This window comes from Salvelinus alpinus, chromosome 2 (assembly GCF_045679555.1).
Source record: "Salvelinus alpinus chromosome 2, SLU_Salpinus.1, whole genome shotgun sequence".
Taxonomy (NCBI): Eukaryota; Metazoa; Chordata; class Actinopteri; order Salmoniformes; family Salmonidae; genus Salvelinus; species Salvelinus alpinus.
In genome coordinates, this window is record NC_092087.1 from 43624513 (window position 1) to 43648445 (window position 23933).

At 41.2% G+C, this 23933-nt stretch overlaps 1 protein-coding gene across 1 annotated transcript; it reads left to right on the forward strand.

Moving 5' to 3' along the window:
• Positions 1-4870: 4870 nt before the first annotated feature.
• On the forward strand, positions 4871-17744 carry frs3 (fibroblast growth factor receptor substrate 3). The gene is made up of 7 exons (XM_071380431.1): positions 4871-5147; positions 7929-8053; positions 8245-8333; positions 9014-9200; positions 9527-9688; positions 11760-11884; positions 12056-17744. The coding sequence occupies exons 3-7, from the start codon at positions 8268-8270 to the stop codon at positions 13448-13450; spliced, it is 1935 nt and encodes a 644-aa protein (XP_071236532.1). The 5' UTR covers positions 4871-5147; positions 7929-8053; positions 8245-8267; the 3' UTR covers positions 13451-17744.
• Positions 17745-23933: the final 6189 nt, after the last annotated feature.

A 23933-nucleotide genomic window follows, 5' to 3' on the forward strand; every position in this document is an offset into this window, starting at 1 on the left:
ATATGCTTAGCACTTGTTGGCTGCTTTTCCTTCACTCTGTGGTCCAACTCATCCCAAACCATCTCAATTGGGTTGAGGTCGGGTGATTGTGGAGGCCAGGTCATCTGATGCAGCACTCCATCACTCTCCTTCTTTGTCAAATAGCCATCACACAGCCTGGAGGTGTGTTGGGTCATTGTCCTGTTGAAAAACAAATGATAGTCCCACTAAGCACCAACCAGATGGGATGGCATATCGCTGCAGAATGCTGTGGTAGCCATGCTGGTTAAGTGTACTTTGAATTCTAAATAAATCACCAACAGTGTCAGCAGCAAAGCACGCCCACACCATCACACCTCCTCCTCCATGCTTCATGGTGGGAACTACACATACGGCGATCATCCTTTCACCTCTCAAATTTGGACTCATCAGACCAAAGGACAGATTTCCACCGTACTAATGTCCATTGCTCGTGTTTCTTGGCCCAAGTAAGTTTCTTCTTCTTGTTGGTATCCTTTAGTAGTGGTTTCTTTGCAGCAATTTGACCATGAAGGCCTGATTCATGCAGTCTCCGCTGAACAGTTGATGTTGAGATGTGTCTGTTACTTGATCTCAGTGAAGCATTTATTTGGGCTGTAATTTCTGAGGCTGGTAATTCTAATGAACTTATGCTCTGGAGTAGAGGTAACTCCGGGTCCTCCTTTCCTGTGGCGGTCCTCATGAGAACCAGTTTCATCAAAGGGCTTGATCGTTTTTGCGACTGTACTTGAAGAAATGTTCAAAGTTCTTGAAATGTTCCGGATTGACTGACCTTCATGTTTTAAAGTATGTCGTGGCAGAATCAGATTTAGCTAAGTAACATAGATAGATAAGATGTTATTTTCATCATATGCTTGTGAGATACTTTTCATTAGAATCTTCTGAGCTAGGGATTGGTAACTTGGGGCCAGAGAGGGGAGAGGTCAGGCTTGTCTTCATATGTCAATGTATCTGTTAAACCATGTGGTGCAAAGTAGAATATCAGAAGGGGGGGAGGACAGAGTGGAACGTTGGTTTCTTATGGGAACGTTGTTTGTAACTATTCCTAAACCATGGGATGGAGTTATTAATTGGGGAACCAGTTAGTTATCTCATACAATGTCTGTACGCCAGTCACTCCCTACTTTTCTCATAGGGGGAAGGAGTTTGGCCGTGTTTGGAACCATTGTATGTCCCCTCTGAGGTTGCCCTTATCTTGACCTAGTATTTGACCTAAGGGGCTCACTGTCTGATTTTGAGTTTGTCCAGGTTTGGGAGTATCTAGAAATGACAATTGATATATGCCATTGGATGAGGTAATGTTTTGGTAGACAGTGAAGTATCAAGCATGAGATTTAAACCTGGTCTTGGGAGATCAAACTGAACGATGATTTATAGCTGATGCTGTCTAGCGATAGGATACTCTTCTTTCGGATAAAGGATTATTTGTAAGTTGAGAGGGGTGTATCTTGGCTATAAATGAAACTAAGAATTGTTTTGTAAGCACTCTCAGAGAATTCATTGATAGACACTGAATTGATCTGAGAGTCAATAAAGGGCTTTGGTGAAGCTTGTATATATATTAAAGATGGAATATATAATTTAACTCTGACTTGTGTGTGGTTGGCTCTCTCTCTCTCTTTATTGAGTAATACAGGAAATTTCCACGACAAGTAATGATGGACTGTCGTTTCTCTTTGATTATTTGAGCTGTTCTTGCCATAATATGGACTTGGTCTTTTACCAAATAGGGCTATCTTCTGTATACCACCCCTACCTTGTCACAACACAACTGATTGTCTCAAACGCATTAAGAAGGAAAGAAATTCTACAAATTAACTTCTAACAAGGCACAGCTGTTGATTGAAATGCATTTCAGGTAACTACCTCATGAAGCTGTTTGAGAGAATGCCAAAAGTGTGCAAAGCTGTCAAGGCAAAAGGTGGCTACTTTGAAAAATCTCAAATCTCAAATATATTTTGATTTGTTTAACACTTTTTTGGTTACTACATGATTACATACAGTGGGGAGAACAAGTATTTGATACACTGCCGATTTTGCAGGTTTTCCTACTTACAAAGCATGTAGAGGTCTGTAATTTTTATCATAGGTACACTTCAACTGTGAGAGACGGAATCTAAAACAAAAATACAGAAAATCACATTGTATGATTTTTAAGTAATTAATTTGCATTTTATTGCATGACATAAGTATTTGATACATCAGAAAAGCAGAACTTAATATTTGGTACAGAAACCTTTGTTTGCAATTACAGAGATCATACGTTTCCTGTAGTTCTTGACCAGGTTTGCACACACTGCAGCAGGAATTTTGGCCCACTCCTCCATACAGACCTTCTCCAGATCCTTCAGGTTTCGGGGCTGTCTCTGGGCAATACGGACTTTCAGCTCCCTCCAAAGATTTTCTATTGGGTTCAGGTCTGGAGACTGGCTAGGCCACTCCAGGACCTTGAGATGCTTCTTACGGAGCCACTCCTTAGTTGCCCTGGCTGTGTGTTTCGGGTCGTTGTCATGCTGGAAGACCCAGCCACGACCCATCTTCAATGCTCTTACTGAGGGAAGGAGGTTGTTGGCCAAGATCTCGCGATCCATGGCCCCATCCATCCTCCCCTCAATACGGTGCAGTCGTCCTGTCCCCTTTGCAGAAAAGCATCCCCAAAGAATGATGTTTCCACCTCCATGCTTCACGGTTGGGATGGTGTTCTTGGGGTTGTACTCATCCTTCTTCTTCCTCCAAACACGGCGAGTGGAGTTTAGACCAAAAAGCTCTATTTTTGTCTCATCAGACCACATGACCTTCTCCCATTCCTCCTCTGGATCATCCAAATGGTCATTGGCAAACTTCAGACGGGCCTGGACATGCGCTGGCTTGAGCAGGGGGACCTTGCGTGTGCTGCAGGATTTTAATCCATGACGGCGTAGTGTGGTACTAATGGTTTTCTTTGAGACTGTGGTCCCAGCTCTCTTCAGGTCATTGACCAGGTCCTGCCGTGTAGTTCTGGGCTGATCCCTCATCTTCCCCATGATCATTGATGCCCCACGAGGTGAGATCTTGCATGGAGCCCCAGACCGAGGGTGATTGACCGTCATCTTCAACTTCTTCCATTTTCTAATAATTGCGCCAACAGTTGTTGCCTTCTCACCAAGCTGCTTGCCTATTGTCCTGTAGCCCATCCCAGCCTTGTTCAGGTCTACAATTTTATCCCTGATGTCCTTACACAGCTCTCTGGTCTTGGCCATTGTGGAGAGGTTGGAGTCTGTTTGATTGAGTGTGTGGACAGGTGTCTTTTATACAGGTAACGAGTTCAAACAGGTGCAGTTAATACAGGTAATGAGTGGAGAACAGGAGGGCTTCTTAAAGAAAAACTAACAGGTCTGTGAGAGCCGGAATTCTTACTGGTTGGTAGGTGATCAAATACTTATGTCATGCAATAAAATGCAAATTAATTACTTAAAAATCATACAATGTGATTTTCTGGATTTTTGTTTTAGATTCCGTCTCTCACAGTTGAAGTGTACCTATGATAAAAATTACAGACCTCTACATGCTTTGTAAGTAGGAAAACCTGCAAAATCGGCAGTGTATCAAATACTTGTTCTCCCCACTGTATGTGCAATAACAGAGTTCCTCTGTGCAGTGTCTGTGTTATTTTGCCCATTTTAATATTTTATTTTTATTGGCCAGTCTGAGATATGGCTTTTCTTTACAACTCTGCCTAGAAGGCCAGCATCCCGGAGTCGCCTCTTCACTGTTGACGTTGAGACTGGTGTTTTGTGGGTACTATTTAATGAAGGTGCCAGTTGAGGACTTGTGAGGCATCTGTTTCTCAAACTAGACACCCTAATGTACTTGTCCTCTTGCTCAGTTGTGCACCGGGGCCTCCCACTCCTCTTTCTATTCTGGTTAGAGCCAGTTTGCGCTGTTCTGTGAAGGGAGTAGTACACAGCGTTGTAAGAGATCTTCAGTTTCTCCATGCCATCATTTCTCAGACCAAGAATAGACTGACGGGTTTCAGAAGAAAGCTCTTTGTTTCTGGCCATTTTGAGCCGGTAATCGAACCCACAAATGCTGATTCTCCAGAAACTCAACTAGTCTAAAGAAGGCCAGTTTTATTGCTTCTTTAATCAGAACAACAGTTTTCAGCTGTGCTAACATAACTGCAAAAGGGATTTCTAATGATCAATTAGCCTTTTAAAATGCTAAACTTGGATAAGCTAACACAACATTCCATTGGAACACAGGAGTGATGGTTGCTGATAATGGGCCTCTGTACGCGTATGTAGATATTCCATTAAAAAATCTGCCGTTTCCAGCTACAATAATCATTTACAACATTAACAATGTCTACACTGCGTTTCTGATCAATTTGATGTTATTTTAATGGATTTTTTTGCTTTTCTTTAAAAAACATGGACATTTCTAAGTGGCCCCAAACTTTTGAACGGTAGTGTATATATAAAAGATATAAAGATATTATATTCCATTTAATGTACTTGGATATCACATAGAATATCACAGAATAGGAATATAATAAAATATAAGGTTGAAGGGCAGTGAAATTACTTCCTTTGGGCCTATAAAAACCAGCATGGTCCAGTAGTGTACACCTGGTGAGGAATTAGGTAAAAGTAGATGACCTTCAAACTATAAAGCATGTTTTTTTTCTCATTATTCTTCTAATGGATTGGATTTGTTCGTGACTCAGTGCTCACAAGAGCATTAGGCTACGGATGGAAAGCCCTCTTCTGATCATACTGAGATGATTTGCTCCACCTACAGTAACTCATCGTCCTATAGAAAACCATATTTACACCTTCAGCATCACATTCAGTCCTCCAGCGTTCTATACCTTCTTGTCGCTCCACAAAACCTCGTTGTCTGATTGTGAACTCTCAACCCGGTGGTCGGGAAATGTCAAAGAGAGGCCCGTGCTGCAGCAGGGGGCGTAAAGGGAAAAAAACAACAACAGTTTATTGCTTTATTTTCCTTTCTTATTAAACAAGTGTCATATCCAATAGCATCAGAAACCGACTCCTAGCTGACCAACTCTCGTAGCCGCCGTTGACAACAATTTGCAGCCTTGATCGTTCCCGATTCGTATAGCCAGCCTAACAATCCTTGCCAAACATGTGAGTAGCAACCGCTGCTATATATTTCCTTTAGCTAGTAAACCTGTTATATCTGCGATATGGCTTTCTCAAATGTGTCCCCTCCCATTTTCACAGACAAACAATGTCGGTGCAGTGTTTCATACACAAAAAAAACTGTTATGTTACAATCAAACCTGTTCGTCTGTTGCGCTGCAAATTGATGAATGCAGTCGGTGTCATCGTGCGTTTGTATGGCGACGTCTCGATTCATTGTTTTTTTTTTTGTGTTGATATTCCAATGCGTTGTGTTTTCTTAGTGTCTGGATGGCGAAATGAAATCAATAATATTAAGTGGCATATTGATTATGGCTATAGCATCTCTTTTGAAAAGGAATTACATTTTCCTCCCGCTTAATAATACAGGGTAGTACCTATATCACATCATGACAGGATCGCGTATGTCAGCACCGTGATAGAGGCTCCTTATATGTTATTAATAAACACCACAAATGATTACAGTAGTCTATATTTTGTATACATGTTGTATGTAAGCCCTAACAGAAAACACGTATGTGAATGATCAAAGCATTTGTCTCATATTATGGGCAGGTAAGACATATTGACAGCTCGTGCGTCTAATGGAAGTCCAGTTTGATTTGGGGGATTGCACAAACTCATGTTAGTCTGTTTTTCTCAGTAGTCAGTTTCTGAAATTATAACATGGTAGGCCTAATAAACATGGTAATGTAGCAAATGCAACATGACTATCAATTAAAATACATGATGCATCATAGTAGTGGAAATACCAATATCTGGGCCAGCTGAAATGCATTTATTTATCTCTGGTCCCAAGGGTGACACCAGACTACTCTAAAGGCTTTGGATTTATGACCCACACTTCTAATGTCTGGTTTTATCTTGGATATTTTTGTCCTCATTTATTTCTGGTATACAGGTGATGAATTAGGCCTAGTCAACTTCATACTCAGAGTTTGGGTGATAGACTTGTTGTTTTACTCAAACTTCCCTTTGGTAATTAAAAAATATATATATACAGTACCAGTCAAAAGTTTGGACACACCTACTCATTCAAGGGTTTTTCTTTATTTTACTCTTTTCTACATAGTAGAATAATAATGAAGACATCAACATTATAAAATAACACAAATGGAATCATGTAGTAATCAAAAAAGTGTTAAATAAATCAAAATATATTTTATATTTGAGATTCTTCAAAGTAGCTACATTTTGCCTTGATGACAGCTTTGCACACTCTTGGCATTCTCTCAACCAGCTTCACCTGGAATGCTTTTACAACAGTCTTGAAGGAGTTTCCACATATGCTGAGCACTTGTTGGCTGCTTTTCCTTCACTCTGTTGTCCAACTCATCCCAAACCATTTCAATTGGGTTGAGGTCAGGTAATTGTGGAGGCCTGGTCATCTGATGCAGCACTCCATCACTCTCCTTCTTGGTCAAATAGCCCTTACACAGCCTGGAGGTGTGTTGGGTTATTGTCCTTTTGAAAACAAATGATAGTCCGGTCCACTAAGCGTAAACCAGATGGGATGGCGTATCATTGCAGAATGCTGTGGTAGCCATGCTGGTTAAGGGTGCCTTGCATTCTAAATAAATCACTGACAGTGTCACCAGCAAAGCACCCCACACCATCACACCATCTCCTCCATGCTTCACAGTGGGAACCACACATGCAGAGATCATCTGTTCACCTACTACGCATCTCATAAAGAGAAAGGCGGTTGGAACCAAAAGTCTCAAATGTTGGACTCATCAGACCAAAGGACGAATTTCCAACGGTCTCATGTCCATTGCTCGTGTTTCTTGGCCCAATCAAGTCTCTTCTTATTGGTGTCCTTTAACAGTGGTTTCTTTGCAGCAATTCGACCATGAAGGCCTGATTCACGCAGTCTCCTCTGAACAGTTGATGTTGACATGTGTCTGTTACTTGAACTCTGTGAAACATTTATTTGGGTTGAAGTGCAGTTATTCTAATTCATTTATCCTCTGCAGCAGAGGTAACTCTGGGTCTTCCTTTCCTGTGGCGGTCCTCATGAGAACCAGTTTCAACATAGTGCTTGATGGTTTTTGCGACTGCACTTGTAGAAACTTTCAAAGTTCTTGAAATGCTCCCGGATTGACTGACCTTTATGTCTTAAAGTAATGATGGACTGTCATTTCTCTTTGCTTATTTGAGCGGTTCTTTCCTTATGGACTTGGTCTTTTACCAAATAGAGCTAACTTCTGTATACCACCCCTATCTTGTCACGACACAACTGATTGGCTCAAACACATTAAGAAGGAAATCAATTCCACAAATTAACTTTTAACAAGGCACACCTGTTAATTGAAATGCATTCCAGGTGACTACTTCATGAAGCTGGTTGAGAGAATGCCAAGAGTGTGCAAAACTATCAAGGCAAAAGGTGGCTACTTTGAAGAATCTCAAATATAAAACACTTTTTTGGTTGCTACAAGATTCCAGATGTGTTATTTAATAGTTTTGATGTCTTCACTATTTTTCTTCAATGTAGAAATTAGTAAAAATAAAGAAAAACACTTGAATGAGTAGGTGTGTCCAAACTTTTGACTGGTACTGTATATTGTAAACCTGGGCCCGTATTCATAAAGTGTCTAAGAGTAGGAGTTCTGATCTAGGATCAGTTTAGCTTTTTAGATCATTATTGATTAGAAGGGTGCATGATCCTAGATCAGCACTCCTACTCTGAGACACTTTATGAATACACGCCCAGTAGTAAACCTTCTTTGCATTATTTAACCATGTTACTCTCCTCTCTTGCAGGAGGGAGAAAATACTGCTCCTGTTGAAGATTTCCATCAAGCCTATTAGCTCTCTCTCAACCATGACACCCAGCAGAGGACTCTGGGATTGATGCTGGGATCACTCCCACTGATGGCCTGGACTGGGTAGGAATACTGTGCGTGCGTGTGTGTGTGTGCGTGTGTGTGTGTGTGTGTGTGTGTGTGTGTGTGTGTGTGTGTGTGTGTGTGTGTGTGTGTGTGTGTGTGTGTGTGTGTGTGTGTGTGTGTGTGTGTGTGTGTGTGTGTGTGTTCATGGGCTAATGTCTATCTACTGTTTCTTTCCCTCTGTACTGTAGGTTTCAGCTGTCCTGCTGAAGCTATGGGGAGCTGTTGGAGCTGTCTATACAGAGACCCCATCCAAGACAACCATCTCACCAAATTCAAGGTTAATCTCTAAACCCTCATCTGTTGGCTACCTAGTGTGTGGTGTATCGGCTACCTACGCTCTTAGAAAAAAGGGTTCCAAAAGGGTTCTTTGGCTGTCCCCAGAGGAGAACCTTTTTTGGTTCCAGGTAAAACCACTTTTGGTTGCAGGTAGAACCATATTTGGTTCCATGTAGGACCCTCTGTGGAAAGGGTTCTACATGGACCCCGAAACGGTTCTAATTCGAACCAAAAGAGTTATACCTGGAACCAACAAGGGTTCTTCAAAGGGTTCTCCTATGGGGACAGCCAAATAACCTTTTAGGTTCTAGATAGCAGCCTTTTTTCTAAGAGTGTAGTCCATGGTATATTATTGTTATGAGGAACTGTTCTTTCCTGTTTTTGTATCCTGTACCTCAGGCTATTATGGCTCACATAGAGCAATGGATAGTCAGCTAATCAGCTATCTAATGATGCCTAATATCTGTACTGTGCTCTGTTAACCTTTGTATACAGTTCATGTCTGCATTATAGACAATGTACCTCCAAATACAAATTAGCCACATATTTATGCTCTGCATCTGTCGTGCTTACAAAGACTATATGTATGCTATATAAAGCCTTTATAAGTTGTAAAGTGGGAACACAAACTTGATTGGGATAACTTGTGATAACTTGATTGTACTTTTTGGTATTTTCCAGGTAACCAATGTGGATGACGAGGGGAATGAGTTGGGCTCTGGGACCATGGAGCTCACCGAGACCGAGCTCATCCTGCACACGCGCAAGAGGGACGCCATCCGGTGGCCCTACCTGTGTCTGCGGCGCTACGGCTACGACTCCAACCTCTTCTCATTCGAGAGTGGCCGGCGCTGCCAGACTGGACAGGGTGAGTCTGAACCACCTGGCATAGCTAACACTACATAGACAAAATGTTGCCTAATGAAATGTGTGTACGTACGTGTGTATATGCAGTGCTCTACTTGTTCTACTTTTGTATGGAAATTAACCACAATTGTAATGGGAGAATTGTACTTAACTGTTTATATAGCTGCTGTTATATTAGAAGCCTAAAGTTTGGTTGTTGTCAATGAGTGAATTGTTTCCGATAACTTCTACATTTGCTTCTGGGTTTTCTTTTCGGTCAGGAGCAGTTTTAATTTAATTTAAGATAACTTAAACATGTATGTGTGTGTTTTCTCTGTGGTCGTGCAGGAATCTTTGCGTTTAAATGTTCTCGTGCGGAGGAGATCTTCAACCTCCTCCAGGAGCTGATGCAGTGCAACAGTATCAATGTGGTGGAGGAGCCTATGATCATGACCGGCAGCGGACACGCACGAGAGATCGACATGCCTCGCACCCCACAGACACCCAACAGTAAGCACAAATACAAATATAAACACACACACACAAACATCCAGTACACACATGTGCGCGTCATCTATACAGTACATGATTGCTTCTTTGCTTTTGTTGAATGCGGTGAAGGTGTTTGTGTAGCAATTTCACTGCAATGCAGGACAGATGTGACGCAAAAGCAGAGAATATGTGTTTGATGTTTTGAAAATAGTTTGGCGGGAAAAACTGCGTAATAATTCCGGAGATCAGGGATCTGGTGTCGAAATGTCTTTCAGTAAATCCTTTCGTCAAACCCGGTTTCCATGCTCCAACCTGTTCAGAGGCAGGGAGGGAGGTGGAAGGGTAGAAAATACAATGACTTGTGGGTAAAACAAAGGTTACATGACAAATCATTCTATGCAATACACCACAAACATAGACACACACCAGGGTTTCCTTTAGGAAAATGTGGCCCCAGACAATTGGCCGGCAGCATTTTAATTGACCAGACATTTGCGAAATTCACAGGACCCATATGCATTGGCTGCATAACCTGATTAGGTGCTCAGAATGACCGAAATCACATTTAGATTATGGTAGTTCATCTTAACAGAACATGCAACTCGAGGATGCAACAGCGTCTGTCCTTCCTACCTAATTCCGATGCGCACTTTGAAGATGTTAGAATAACTGTCCACGTTTACTGTTCCTCAGACAACAAGACGAGTAACGAACAGCAGAATCACTAGCCTATGTCAATCTACTATCCCCCTTAGTAGAAAAGTTGACCTCTTCTATTAGTCAGCTTGTCGTTCTTTGCAAGAAAGAAATAGCCTGTTCCTAACAGACTCTGGGACAGTTGTGGGACAATAGATCCCAAATTTATACAACCAGGCTACATAAAAATATACTTTAAAAAGCATTGAGGCTGATGCAACAGACTAGAACGTTTAGCTTAAAATGTTGCTAAACTATAATTTCTTCACATTATAAGCTCAGCAATGCGCACAAGGCAGTAGGCTACACGCGAATGTTTGTCCCATAATGCCAAAGAAAGAAATTTGCAGGAGAACACTGTGCCGCACATGCCAGCGATTTCATGTGAAACTTAGAATGCGAAACTGTACATTTAAATTTAGATAGAGGGGAGATCTAAAGATTTAACAACTAACATGGGTTGCTAATATGACTAGGATTGTGCCTTTGGCTACTGGACAATTAATGAAAGTTGATTTGAAAACCAATAGAACATGAGAGAGATATGTTACTGGTTGTAATGTGGAAGTCTTTATAAAATAATTGCCTCCACAAAATTGTCATATTTTGGCTAGGCTACTTTGAAGCAAGGTAAGACATGCCTCATAATATGACGTAAAAACATTCAGGTTTCAAACAAATAAGTGTATGGTTTCAAAATGCTTACTGCCTCCAGCTTGTTGCAAAGGGGTGTGTGACGCACTGAAGCCTGCGTAACATTGTCTATAGATGCACTTAATTGGCAAGCGCACTTCAATTAGGCTACCAGTTGAGAAATAAAAATAGTAGCTCTTTTTAATCGTGGCCATTAAAACTGTTTTTAACATGCGATTGTATTTAGAATTGTTGCGCAATGATTGGGCTTATTAAAGCACGTTTCACTACAGCAGCAACGAACAATCTGTTTGAGGAGCTGTAGCAACAGCTCTCCTGCTGTCTGACAGGTTTTCCACAGAAACTAGGCTCTATATCTGCATGCTGTGCGCATTTGATATATAAGATACTTAAGAACTAACGAAAATACATATGCACCAATTTAATTCCACAAAATTATGCAAATTAACATATAGACCGATAAGCATGACCAGTCAAATGAATTTACATAGCCTGGTATTTCCATCAATGAATAGGCTTAAAAGTCTTATTTTGCAATGAGATTTTTCTTCTTCTCCCGAACAATTGGCCGGCGGCAATTTTATTTAGCGGCTTTACATCTTTTTTCCCCCCGCCAAAAGCCAGCTATTACCGATTAACAGCGACCCTGAAACACACACACACCATTAGACATAAAAACATCTAACCTCATTCACCCAGACTCCCATTCACCACTGTGTGTATTGTTCTCTGTCTCCAGCTCCAGCATTCCCTGTCCAGGGTTTTCCCAACGGGTACCCGGGGTATCCCATGAGAGCTGAATCCTCCCAGCCCTCTCTAACTGACGACCCCCACGGCCACAGCCACATGGGCCTGGAGGACCAGGTAAGACTGTCCCCTAAACATCTATAGTATGATTTTCTGATTATAGTGCCGAACCAAGCCGCACTGTAACCACTCTTTACCTTGCAATGTGTCGGTAATATCCTAGGGAAGGGTGATCTGAGTCCTCTCTTTTCTCTCTCTCTCTGTCTCCTTCTCCCTCTCCTTCTGCAGGCTCACACCTATGTGAATACTGTTACTGTGGATGGGGAACTCTCCAGTCGACACTGTGTACACTCCCTACCCGAGGTGCGGCCCACCTCCTTCCCCGAGTCAACCCGGGGAGCCATGCCTGTCGTGGGCCAAGGAGGTGGGCAGACCAGCATGCACTGTTGTCCCCTCGAGGAACAACGCAAGGAACCCCAGGTATTCCTTCAGCCTTCCTCTCAGGAGGTCAAATTCATGCTGGGACCCACCCCTGCACAGCGCCACCTGCTGGAGAGAGAGAGGGAGAGGCACGGGGGCCACAATCCACACGCCATGCGGCCTGTAGAGGGTGCCACAGGTTCAGAGACAGAGGGGGACGAGCCTCCTCTGCACGTGTACAACTCCCACTCCTATCACCACCCTCACTACCACCACGTGATGCACCGGCACCCTGGCCACGAACACCAGGAGGGCTGCCAGCTCACCTACGAGAATATCAACGGCCTGAGGGGGGGCCGCCGGCTGAGACTTAGCCCCAGCAGCATGTCCCAGTCTGTCGGCTCCAGCAGCAGCAGTAGCACCACCGGAGACAGTCACTCTCACCCACAATCACACCCCCTCAACCCGCACCCCCATGGCCCATCTTCTCTGCCCCCCCAGGGGTACCCCTGTGAGCGGGGCGCGGGGATGGGCGGTGGTCACCGGCGGACAGCTCTGCTCAACTACGAGAACCTGCCGTCGCTGCCCCCGGTGTGGGAGTACCGTGCCCTGCAGAGAGACGAGGAGCAGGACGAGGATGACGAGGAGCAGGATGAGGAGGAGTACGAGGAAGAGGAGGAGGACTTTGACGAGTACGAGTTTTCGGAAGGTCCAGGGACGCCCAACGGGTACCACCAGGAAGGGCTGGGGAGGGGGGGGATCCACCGTGACGCCCTGCAGAACTATGTCAACACAGAGCAGGTCCAGGTTCAGGTCCAGCCCAGTCGGCTGCGACATGCCTGCCCCCCTCAACCCCAGCACCTCCAGCCCTGCCACCGCCAGCCGGACCGGGGCGGCCGAATATTCAGCTTTGATTTCCGTAGGCGGCCTGGAGGAGGGTTTGGTCGGGGGGAGGGCTGCGAGCACGGTCACATGGCCCCGTCGAGGCAGCTCAACTACATCCAGGTGGACCTCGATGCGGAGCCGCCGTGCCAGGCCCTCGGGGGGGGTGGAGGAGGGGGAGCCCAGTCTCAGCCACAGCCACAGCACCAGCGCCTGCCACCCCTCAAATGTGGCCCCCAGCAGGCCCCACGACGCAGTGAGTTCTACGCTGTGATTGACCTGAAGAAGACAGCAGCCATGTCCAACCTGCAGAAAGCCCTCCCCCGGGACGATGGGACATCGAGAAAGACTCGCCACAACAGCACAGACCTGCCTCTGTAGATGCAGTGAGGAGGAGGAGAGACGGAGAAAGATGAAGGGAGGGAGTAGAGAGAGAGAAACAGGTTTGGGTGGAGCGCTTGGCTTGACAGACAGGTTATAGGCAACTCAGCAGCACACTGGACCCCTCACTCTCATCCAGCCACCTGCCTGTTCTGTCCTGTCCTGTCCTGTTCTGTCCTGTCCTGTCCTGTCCTGGCCAGCTGGATCATATACAGGTACCTAATTAGAAAACGAACTAAAACCTAGCTGTGCATATTCCACTTTATGGAGCAAGATTGGTTTGAAGTTGCCATATTATTGTGGGTCACCTTCTGACTGTGGTGAGATGCTATCTGAGTTAGCAGCAGAAACCTTGGTCGTGGTTGGCTGGGTTTATGGTTAAACCCTAAAGCTACCATTGTTTTTGGTTATACCTTTTGGCAATGTTCTTTTTTTTTTTTTTAGCTTTGTGGTGGTTGCGTTGAGTGCCAAGGCCCCGGGTTTGGTTCAGGGTGGGAGCAGGAATGGACGAGTCAGGTCTCCAACTTTGTGTTTGACCAGTGATGGTTGATTTTAGATATAAGAGTATTGCCCACCATAAAGTAGCTAGGTTCCTCATTCCGTTCTCATTCAGTGTTGTTGTTTTATTTATTTGACGTCCCCGTTTACGAACATGGGCTGCTATCGAGTTCAGGTTTACTAGTCTACATTGTAAAATTGACTGAACATTTTCTGACATGAAAACAGTTTGTTATTCCATCAATTGAATTATAATAATGTGCATTCTTCACCTCACAAGCACTTCTTTTGACCCTGTGACTGATAGAAAGGACAGTTGATGATATTTATTTATAACTATCTGCCCTCAGGAATTAGTACAGATCAGTACAGTTTGCACATTATCCTTTGGAATTGTAATCTTACATCCTATCCAGTATTATATTTTTAGTCTAAAAAAAAAGACCCCAAAGCAGAAAGAAATGTTGAATAGATTTTCTCTCTTAATCCAAGATTAAATATCATACATTTTTCATGTTGAAATTGAATCTAAAATGGAAATAATAGTAACCTTGATAGCATGATACAGTCAGTGTGTTGATAGATTTTCAACATCCGCACGCACACACACACACGCACGCGCACGACATAACTACTGAGACGATTGAATTCATCTCTGACTCCATATCTTTCCACTTGAATAGGAATCCATATCTAATTCCTAAACTATGGTTACCTTTGCACTTTTTACCTTTGAAGTCCCCACAGTTCCGAATCCCTCCTCTGGAGCAACAGAAAGGTTGTGATCTGACAAACTCCTTCGAGGTGGTGATGTCATCACACAGACCCAAATATTGTATGGATGTAGTTTTTTTTGTTGCAACATTATAGAGACCTATAGCAACTTACATATTTTTTTTAGAGAAGAAGTTGATAACCTGTGATAATGGCTTAAAGATATTAATAATAACCTCATATAAAAATTACCGGTTGACTATTTTAGTAAGTATCAGATTGATAACTGAGGGTTATCAACTGAGGGTCTGTTTTAAAGGGGAATATATCAGTATGTTTAATGTTAACTGTTTATGGAAAGTCTTATATCAATGAGCGTTTGGCTGAGGATATTATTTATTTATTCATTCATTGAGATGTCTATATGGTGATCGTTTTGCATAAAAATGTGACAAACAGTTTTTCGTAATCTAGCCAGTTGGTGATTTGGAGACCAAAGTATCACCAGTCATCGTCACACTGTCTGGGACACCATTGTAATACCATTGTTATGCCTGTAATTAATAACATTACATTCTGAAGAAGAAAGACTGTATTAATATATTAAAGTGCCAAATCTTTACTGTTACCTGTATGAACATTATGAATCAAATCAATGTGCCATTAGGATGTGTAAGAGAAAACCTGAGGGCTAAGAGGCAAGGAGTTAGCCTACATGTCAAAAACAAAGGAAAGAGCTTGGAGGTCTAGGGCCGTATGTATCAAGAGTAGGAGTGCTGATCTAGGATCAGGTCTCCCCTGTCCATGTAATCGTATTCATTATGATCGAAAAGGCAAAAACATTCCTACTCTGAGACTCTTGATACACACTGAACAGGGTCAGGGTTTAGATATCGTTAACCCTTTGTACTCCTCCTCATGAATCTGTCTCGCTGATCCAGGTCAACTGGACAAGAAAGGGCAAGAAAGACACATTTCACCTCATAGGCTAGGCTATACATTGACAGCCATATCGGAGTGAGACAACGGATTCGTTATATCCATCTAGTCTTCACAACTCCAGTGGTTTTATGCTGCTATAAGGTAGACGTTCAGAGAGTAAGAGGAGTTGGGATGGTAGTGGCTATGCAGGATTGTTTACCATATTGTTTAGTAAATGGAACTACCATGTTCGTATTCACTCAAGATCACTGCATCAGGGCTACCAGTATGAACATGTGTTTTTAATTCAAATAAGTTTTAATTTCTCATTTCTATTTCTTATTTCTCTTGGATTGGTGTGATCAATCCACATGCCAAACCTTGTTTTCATTACAATCTGGCTGTCTAATCTGAAGTGAAGTGGCTGAAGGTGCAGCACAGGCCTAGCAACTGTAATCCTCATAACTGCTTATTTCATCTGATGGACAGATATACGTCGGTCTACTCACTGTTTGTGCACATTTTTCAGACAGGGATATATCCGTTTGCACACATATATTTTCGTGATACATTTAAAGGGTGTTTTACATTTCGCAATAATGGTTTAAAAGAGATGTATTGTTGGAGATGAGGTTTATTCAGACCAATGTGTGCGAGGTTCGAGGTGCGTTGTTCATGGTTCCACAGGTCTGTTGTATTTGATCCTCTGTTTTTATGTGAATCAGCATTGGAACTAAGACCTCTCTCAGGCCCCCTGTTGACAATATTATAACTTTGTTATTGTATACATGCTTAGATTAGAACGTGAAAAAAATGTATGTTTCTGTTTTCTTGATTGTCTTATACAGCAGATTTGCGCTTACTCCACACCTGACTTAATTGTGCCATAAGTGACTGTTGCCAAGCTTTCTGGACGACGTGTGGCTTTCGAATGTCGAAGCCTTTTAAAGGACCAGGTTAGGTGTCAGAAGGCATATGGCAGACATCTCTGTGTACTGTGTTTGCACTGATACAGGGGTTCGGACGGTTTCTAACGGTTTGACAGTTTGTATATTCATTAGTCAGTCATTGTTATCAATTTGGTGACACTTCATTGTAAAGGTACACAGGAATAGTACATTAAAATGTGTTCCTTACACTAAAGTGTTACCAGAAATATTGTCCAGAAATGACTTTTTGGGAATCATATCTTGTCATATCAATGTTGCCACTTTGATTTACCTTGAAAAGCGGGAAAAGATTAACAATGAAGGATTGTCCGGTAACACATGACTTATGTTTAAATAATAAACCACTTAATTGAGGCCTAATGTATAGCTAATAAGACACAATAAAGGCCTTATGAGCTACGGATATACACACTTATATACTACAAACTAGTGGCTAATATGTGTACCTTAAAATAAAGTTTGACCAGAATTTAATTCAAACAACAGTTTTTTGCTCTTTTATGTAATTTCATCACAACTGCCTGACCACCACAAGGTGGCGTTTCTTGATACAATGCTTGGGATGATGAGAAAATAAGTAATTTTCCTTCCACAGCCCCTCAAAATGCCACTCTAGGTCCAAAATGCACTTAGTTCCATAATATTACCAAGGTACAAACAAAGTAGCTCAAAATCTAAGGAATGTTACAGTGATTTGGTACTGTATTTCAAAATGTTTTTGTTTGTTCATTTGTTTATTTATTTACCATTGAATGCATGTGTGATATCCACTGGTGGGTGACGATGATGCAGACAGGGGTCCGTTATTTTCATTCAATCACATGCTGAGCTAATGCTCTTCTAGTCCAATAAGACTAGAGCAATTGAAACCTGTTGAACCTGTATGTTAATGGTGATAATAATATGTGTTGATTGGTTGATACAAAGGTTGGGTAGGCCAAACTAAATGACTGTGATGTACACTAATATTTGAACTGAGTGCCAAATGTGGTTTAGTACTATGACTTTGACTACAGGCCAGGGACACACCTGGCTGAGATTCACTAGGAACTCTATAGGACTCTCCCTGAGAGACGCCAATGACTCTCTCACCCTCTGTTCTTGGTTTTACCTGCGGTATGAATGTAATAAGCAAAGAGAGACTGTATAGATGAAGGGCAACTATGCTTAATGTTTCTATCCTTGCTGAAATAAAAAAAGGTGAGTGGTCAGAAGTTTTGTCTAAATTTAAAAATTTGCAATATGAGTTTCTTCTTCGTATATTTGTATTTCTTGTAAGTATGTATCTCTCTGTATGTACATATATATATATATATATACAGTACCAGTAAAAGGTTTGTACACACCTACTCATTCAAGGGTTTTTCTTTTTTTGTTCTATTTTCTACATTGTAGAGTAATAGTGAAGACATCAAGACTATGTAATAGTATCCAAAACAAAGTGTTAAACAAATCAAAATATCTTCTTCAAAGTAAACACTTTTTGCCTTAATGACAGCTTTGCACACTCTTGGCATTCTCTCAACCAGCTTCATGAGGTAGTCACCTGGAATTAATTTCAATTAACAGATGTGTCTTGTTAAAAGTTCATTTGTGGAATTTCTTTCCTTCTTAATGTGTTTGAGCCAGTCAGTTGTGTTGTGACAAGGTAGGGTGATATACAGAATATAGCCCTATTTGGTAAAAGACCCAGTCCATATTATGGCAAGAACAGCTCAAATAAGCAAAGAGAAACGACAGTCCATCATTACTTTAAGACATGAAGGTCAGTCAATCTGGAAAATCTCAAGAACTGTTCAAGTTTCTTCAAGTGCAGTTGCAAAAACCATCAAGCGCTATGATGAAACTGCCTCTCATATGGACCGCCACAGGAAAGGAAGACCCAGAGTAATAAACTCATTATCTGAAGCAGAGATAAGAGTTACCAGCCTCAGAAATTCCATCCCAAATAAATGCTTCACAGAGTTCAAGTAACAGACACATTTCAACATCGACTGTTCAGAGGATATTGCGTGATCAAATTGCTGTAAAGGAAACCAATAATAAGAAGAGAGTTGCTTGGGCCAAGAATCATGAGCAATGAAATCTGTCCTTTTGTCTGATAAGTACAAATTTGAGACTTTTGGTTCCAAGCGCTGTGTCTTTGTGAGAGTAGGTGAATGGATGATCTCCGCATGTGTCGTTCCCACCGTGAAGCTTGGAGGAGGTGTGATGGTGTGGGGGTGCTTTGCTGGTGACACTGTCAGTGATTTATTTAGAAGTCAAGGCACACTTAACCAGCATGGCTACCACAGCATTCTGCACCGATACACAATTCCATCTGGTTTGCGCTTAGTGGGACTATCATTTGTTTTCAACAGGACAATGACCCAAAACACACCTCCAGGCTGTGTAATGGCTATTTAACAAAGAAGGAGAGTGATGGAGTGCTGCATCAGATGACCTGGCCTCCACAATCACCCGACCTCAACCCAATTGAGATGTTTTAGGATGAGTTAGACCGCAGAGTGAAGGAAAAGCAGCCAACAAGTGCTCAGCATATGTGGGAACTCCTTCAAGACTATTGGAAAAGCATTCTAGGTGAAACTGGTTGAGAGCATGCCAAGAGTGTGCAAAGCTATCATCATGGCAAATGGTGGCTACTTTGAAGTATATAAAATATATATATATATTGATTTGTTTAACACTTTTTTTTGTTACTACATGATTCCATGTGTTATTTCATAGTTTTGATGTCTTCACTATTATTACTATTATTCTAGAAAAACTCTTGAATGAGTAGATGTGTCCAAACTTTTGACTGGTACTGTGTGTGTATGTATATATATATATATATAAATATGAGTATGACGCAGTGAAGGTCTTCTCTTATCTTCATTGGAGTTACTGTAATTAAGCTATTTTTGCTATATCTATTGAAATGTGGAAAGATGAAACTCATAGCATCTCATTATATTTGTGGGATAAAAAACATTCTATATACCACCATGCTGAAACAAGATGTCCAGCATAATACAGGATGTTGTCTGCACCCCTCGCTGTCCCTGTCCCACCCATGTCCCAATACAAAACTAAACAGGAATGCCATTTGGTGAATGCTATAATGGTGAATGTATGCCATTTGGCGAGAGTTGTGGTATATAAACCATTGAAGAGCGGGACTTGTATGAAAATATGTATGTGACTAAATGTAATGTCAACATTAAAATTCTACTGTAAAGAAATGTATTTACATTTTTTATCCCCTTTTTTGATCTTGTATCATCACTGCAACTCCCCAGCGTGCTCGGTAGGCGAAGGTTGAGTCATGCGTCCTTCGAAACATGACCCTGACAAACCTCGCTTCTTAACACCCGCCCGCTTAACCTGGAAGCCAGCCGCACCAATGTGTCGGAGGAAACACTGTTCAACTGACGACCAAGGTCAGCTTGCAGGCACCTGGCCCACCACAAGGAGTCGCTAGAGCAAGATGAGCCAAGTAAAGCCCCCCCGGCCAAACCCTCCCCTAACCTGGACGACACTGGGACAATTGACACAGCCCGGGAACGAACCCAGGTCTGTAGTGACACCTCTAGCTTTGCGATGCAGTGCCTTTGACCGCTGCGCCACTCGGGAGGCCCAAGAACATTTTATTTTGATTACCATTTTAATTCAATTTTACACTGAATCTTTCCATTGGATGAAATTATCAACAGCTGCCTGTACATGTTCAAATTGACCTCAGAGTCATTCCACCTCAAAAAGCACAAAAAATAGGATTTCGACACCCCCATCAAATATTGGTCTGAAATGTTGTTTCTGTAGTTAGAAACAGATTAGATAAGAAGTCTTGCAACATTATTTTGTTGAAAGATCATTTGAGCTGATTGATTGCACCAAAATTGGCAATTTTTATTTGTTGGATTCATATAATATTCAGTTAATATAGTACCCAACATCTTCTTAACAATGATTAAGACATGAGGATTTCAAACCCCCCAAACCTCACACCAAGCCCACCCCAACGGCCAGTATACAGTATCAGTTCTCTATGTTTGACAAGTAGTATGAAGCTGTGGCTTGCAGTATTGTTTATTCATACTATGTAATGTATTCATGGTAAATTTGGTGATGGTTTCTTTCCCTGTTTAGAGAAATTAGACGTTTATGTTGCTTGTGTTCCCCCCCCCCCCCCCCCCGCCATAAATTAGTGTAAAAGTACCAGGTTTTGCCCACTAGAGGCCACTGCTCCTGCTATTGCCACACCCTTTTATCAAATGTTCTGCATTTATTAATTGGATCACAACGTGTCCTTTGCTGCTTTGGGTAGAAAACCAATAGCTTTTGCTCATGATGATTTTTTTTCTTCTCAGAATTCAAGCTAGTCCTCCATGAAAGCGATTCAGTTTGTACTTCTCTTAGACTTGATATGTGTCAAGGAAATGGCCCCTGTGTGTGTGTGGTTTATTTCCTTCAAAAATGTCTAGATTAGTTAGTGGTGAACAAGTAAACCATTAGGCTACAGCAGATCTAGTTTCAATGTTATGTTCTCTAAGGGTCTAACTGATCCAGACAAAACATATAGAGATGTTTTCTAATAATTTTATTAAAACATAACCATGCAATGGTTTATCATTTTTTATTTGTATTAGGGTTGTCACATTTTAGTGATTAGCCCATTTCTCCATCAAATTGTTGGGCTTCATATGATAATTGCACCATAGGGATAGCCCACTCACAGCGAGCTGGCAGTTGTTGGACTATTCAAAGAGAGTTGGGCTTATTTCATGGAAGACTAGCTGGACTTGTGAGGATGACCACACAATTTATTTTCAACATGAGCAAAATCTATTGGTTTTCTACCAAAAGTTGCAAAGAAAATATTGTGATCCATTTGATAAACACAAGAGACCAGCAAAATTGATAAATATGTGTGACAGAAGTAGGAACAGTGGCATCCAGTGGGAAAAAGCTGGTACTTTCACACTTATTTATGAGGGGAAATGCAAGCTACTTCAATGGCTAATTTCTCTGAACAGGGTGGAAAATACACAAAATTCGCTGAGAATACATGACATAATATGAATAAACATGACTTAATGTTGCAGCTTCATACTACTTGTCAAACATAGAGAACTGATACTGTATACTGGCCATTGGGTGGCCTTGGTGTGGGGTTTGATGTGGGGTTTGGTGGGTCTGTGGGTGGCTTTTGACCATTTATTTGGATCCCTCATGTCTTAATCATTGTTAAGAATATATTTGGTACAAATCTGATGTTGGGTACTATATTTATTGAATGTTATATGAATCCTATATATTTAAAATTGCCAATTTGGGTTAAATCAATTAGCTTAATTTCTCAGTTTAAATTGTCTTTGAAAAAAATTATGTTGCAGAAATGCTTATCTTCTCTGTTTCTAACTACAGAAACCATTTCAGAACAATCTGAGATGGTGGGTGTCATGGCATGCTGAAATGAAATGACTCCCTCAGTAAGAGTGAAGAATTTACATTTTAATAGGTTATTACTGAATTATCCTGTTTTACGAAGAGCCTGAAATTCTACATGATATTCATTTTGAGACTGCTTTAGGCAAGTGAAATAATGTTTGCAACTTTACTTTGAGCATGCACTTGGTGTCTGCCTGTGTAACACGTTCTGTGATGTTCTGTACAGAGAGCATGGTTTTGTAGTAAGTACTAGAGATTTTGATCCAGCTGTAAATATATATGACTTATATAGTTGTCGTGCTGTCTGTCTTGTTTCATGCTAATGAACCATTGTGTCAAAAATAAAGCAGAGCTTTTATTGTTTTTACTCCGTTTGGTGTCGGTAATATAAGACGCTTGAGGAAAGATCCCAACCAACATTAATTTGAGATCAATAATTCATGTTTATAGTGTTAACAGCAGAACCCATGCAGTGTAACAGATCACGTTGTCAATGCTATGCTTTTGAGCATTGACATCCTATAGGCCAATGTTTCTCAACCTCTGGTTCCTGACAATGAGCGGCACCTGAAATGGTTACCTGACAATAGTTTGGTCACTTCTACAGTGCTAGTTTGAAAGTACAGTAATCAGTCCCCCGAAGAAGGAAAGATTGTAGAAGATCAAACACTAGCTTGCCAGTCCCTGATACAAAACAGGTTGAGAAACACTCCTGTAGATAATGGTACCTTAACAGAACTAGAATGAGTTCTCATCGCATTTCTATGGGTATCTTTGAACTACATTATCTATGATAATTATGTTTACCTTTAATGGTTCTCTTAATCCCAGAGTAGGATATCATCTTAGAAACCCAACCAGTTTGTTTCCAAACCAGTGGGTTAAATGTTAATGACACAAGCTGGTAAACATATTCACACTATAGGGCTGTCCCGAACAATACTATGCTGGCTTGTATATTTTCTTTACTGCAGTAATTTTTTATTTAAAATGTCTTTAATATTTTATTTTACACTGCACATCTCAGAAAGTCACCCTAAAATAGAAGTCTCTGTGTTATTTTAACAATGTCATCCATAACTTGTCATGAAAATGTTTCTGTTATACATTCAAAGTGTTTTCTCTTATACTAAGAGGCTGATAAATTTCTGATTTGGGTCATTCTACGAAAATGGTGGCTTTCTAACCCGGCCTTATTCATCAGGAAAAACACCAAAAAATGTGAGATAATGACACAAAAAATATTTTGTTTTGTTTTAATTGAAGTATTTTATTATTAATAAAACAGATGTAAGACAGTTATATTGCAAACATGTTTTGTTATATATTGTAGAGCACGGTCAGTACCATGAAATTGTCTTGTCCCTCTGGTCAGGAGTCATGGTTTAGTGACATATTTTGAGTTCAAAAAAAAATATCTCCCTCTTTAAATGTCATAATACAAAGGAAAGTATTATAGTTATTTAGTCGACTACTTAAAAAAACTAAAATATCAAATAAATGTTAAAAATAATTTACAAGTAATAGCTGTCTCTCAATTTCATGTCACTGGTGTTAAAATGGATAAAAACCACCACTTTGAAAAAATGCAACATCCTTGCCAAATTCTTCCTGGGTCAAAGGTTAATTGGAGACGGGACTGTTTTGAAAAGGACATGGTGAGTGTGCACTCTCTTTTCATATGTTAACAATTTGATGATTAACTTGGTAATTTCATGCGAGGACTTAAAATGTGTCACTGGTGTTATACAGTTTATGGTAAGTGGAAAGGAAAATTGATTAAAATGGTTGATAAAATTGCATGATTAAGTGATTTATTTACAATTTAAGAAGTGTGGTTTGAGCTACAGTGGCCACCATCTTCGATATGCCATCTTGTCTGCAGATTTGTCACTGGTGTTATCGTCACTGGTGTTACTGTTCTTGCTGACCAGTGACATGACGATAACGCCAGTGACAATCAATAA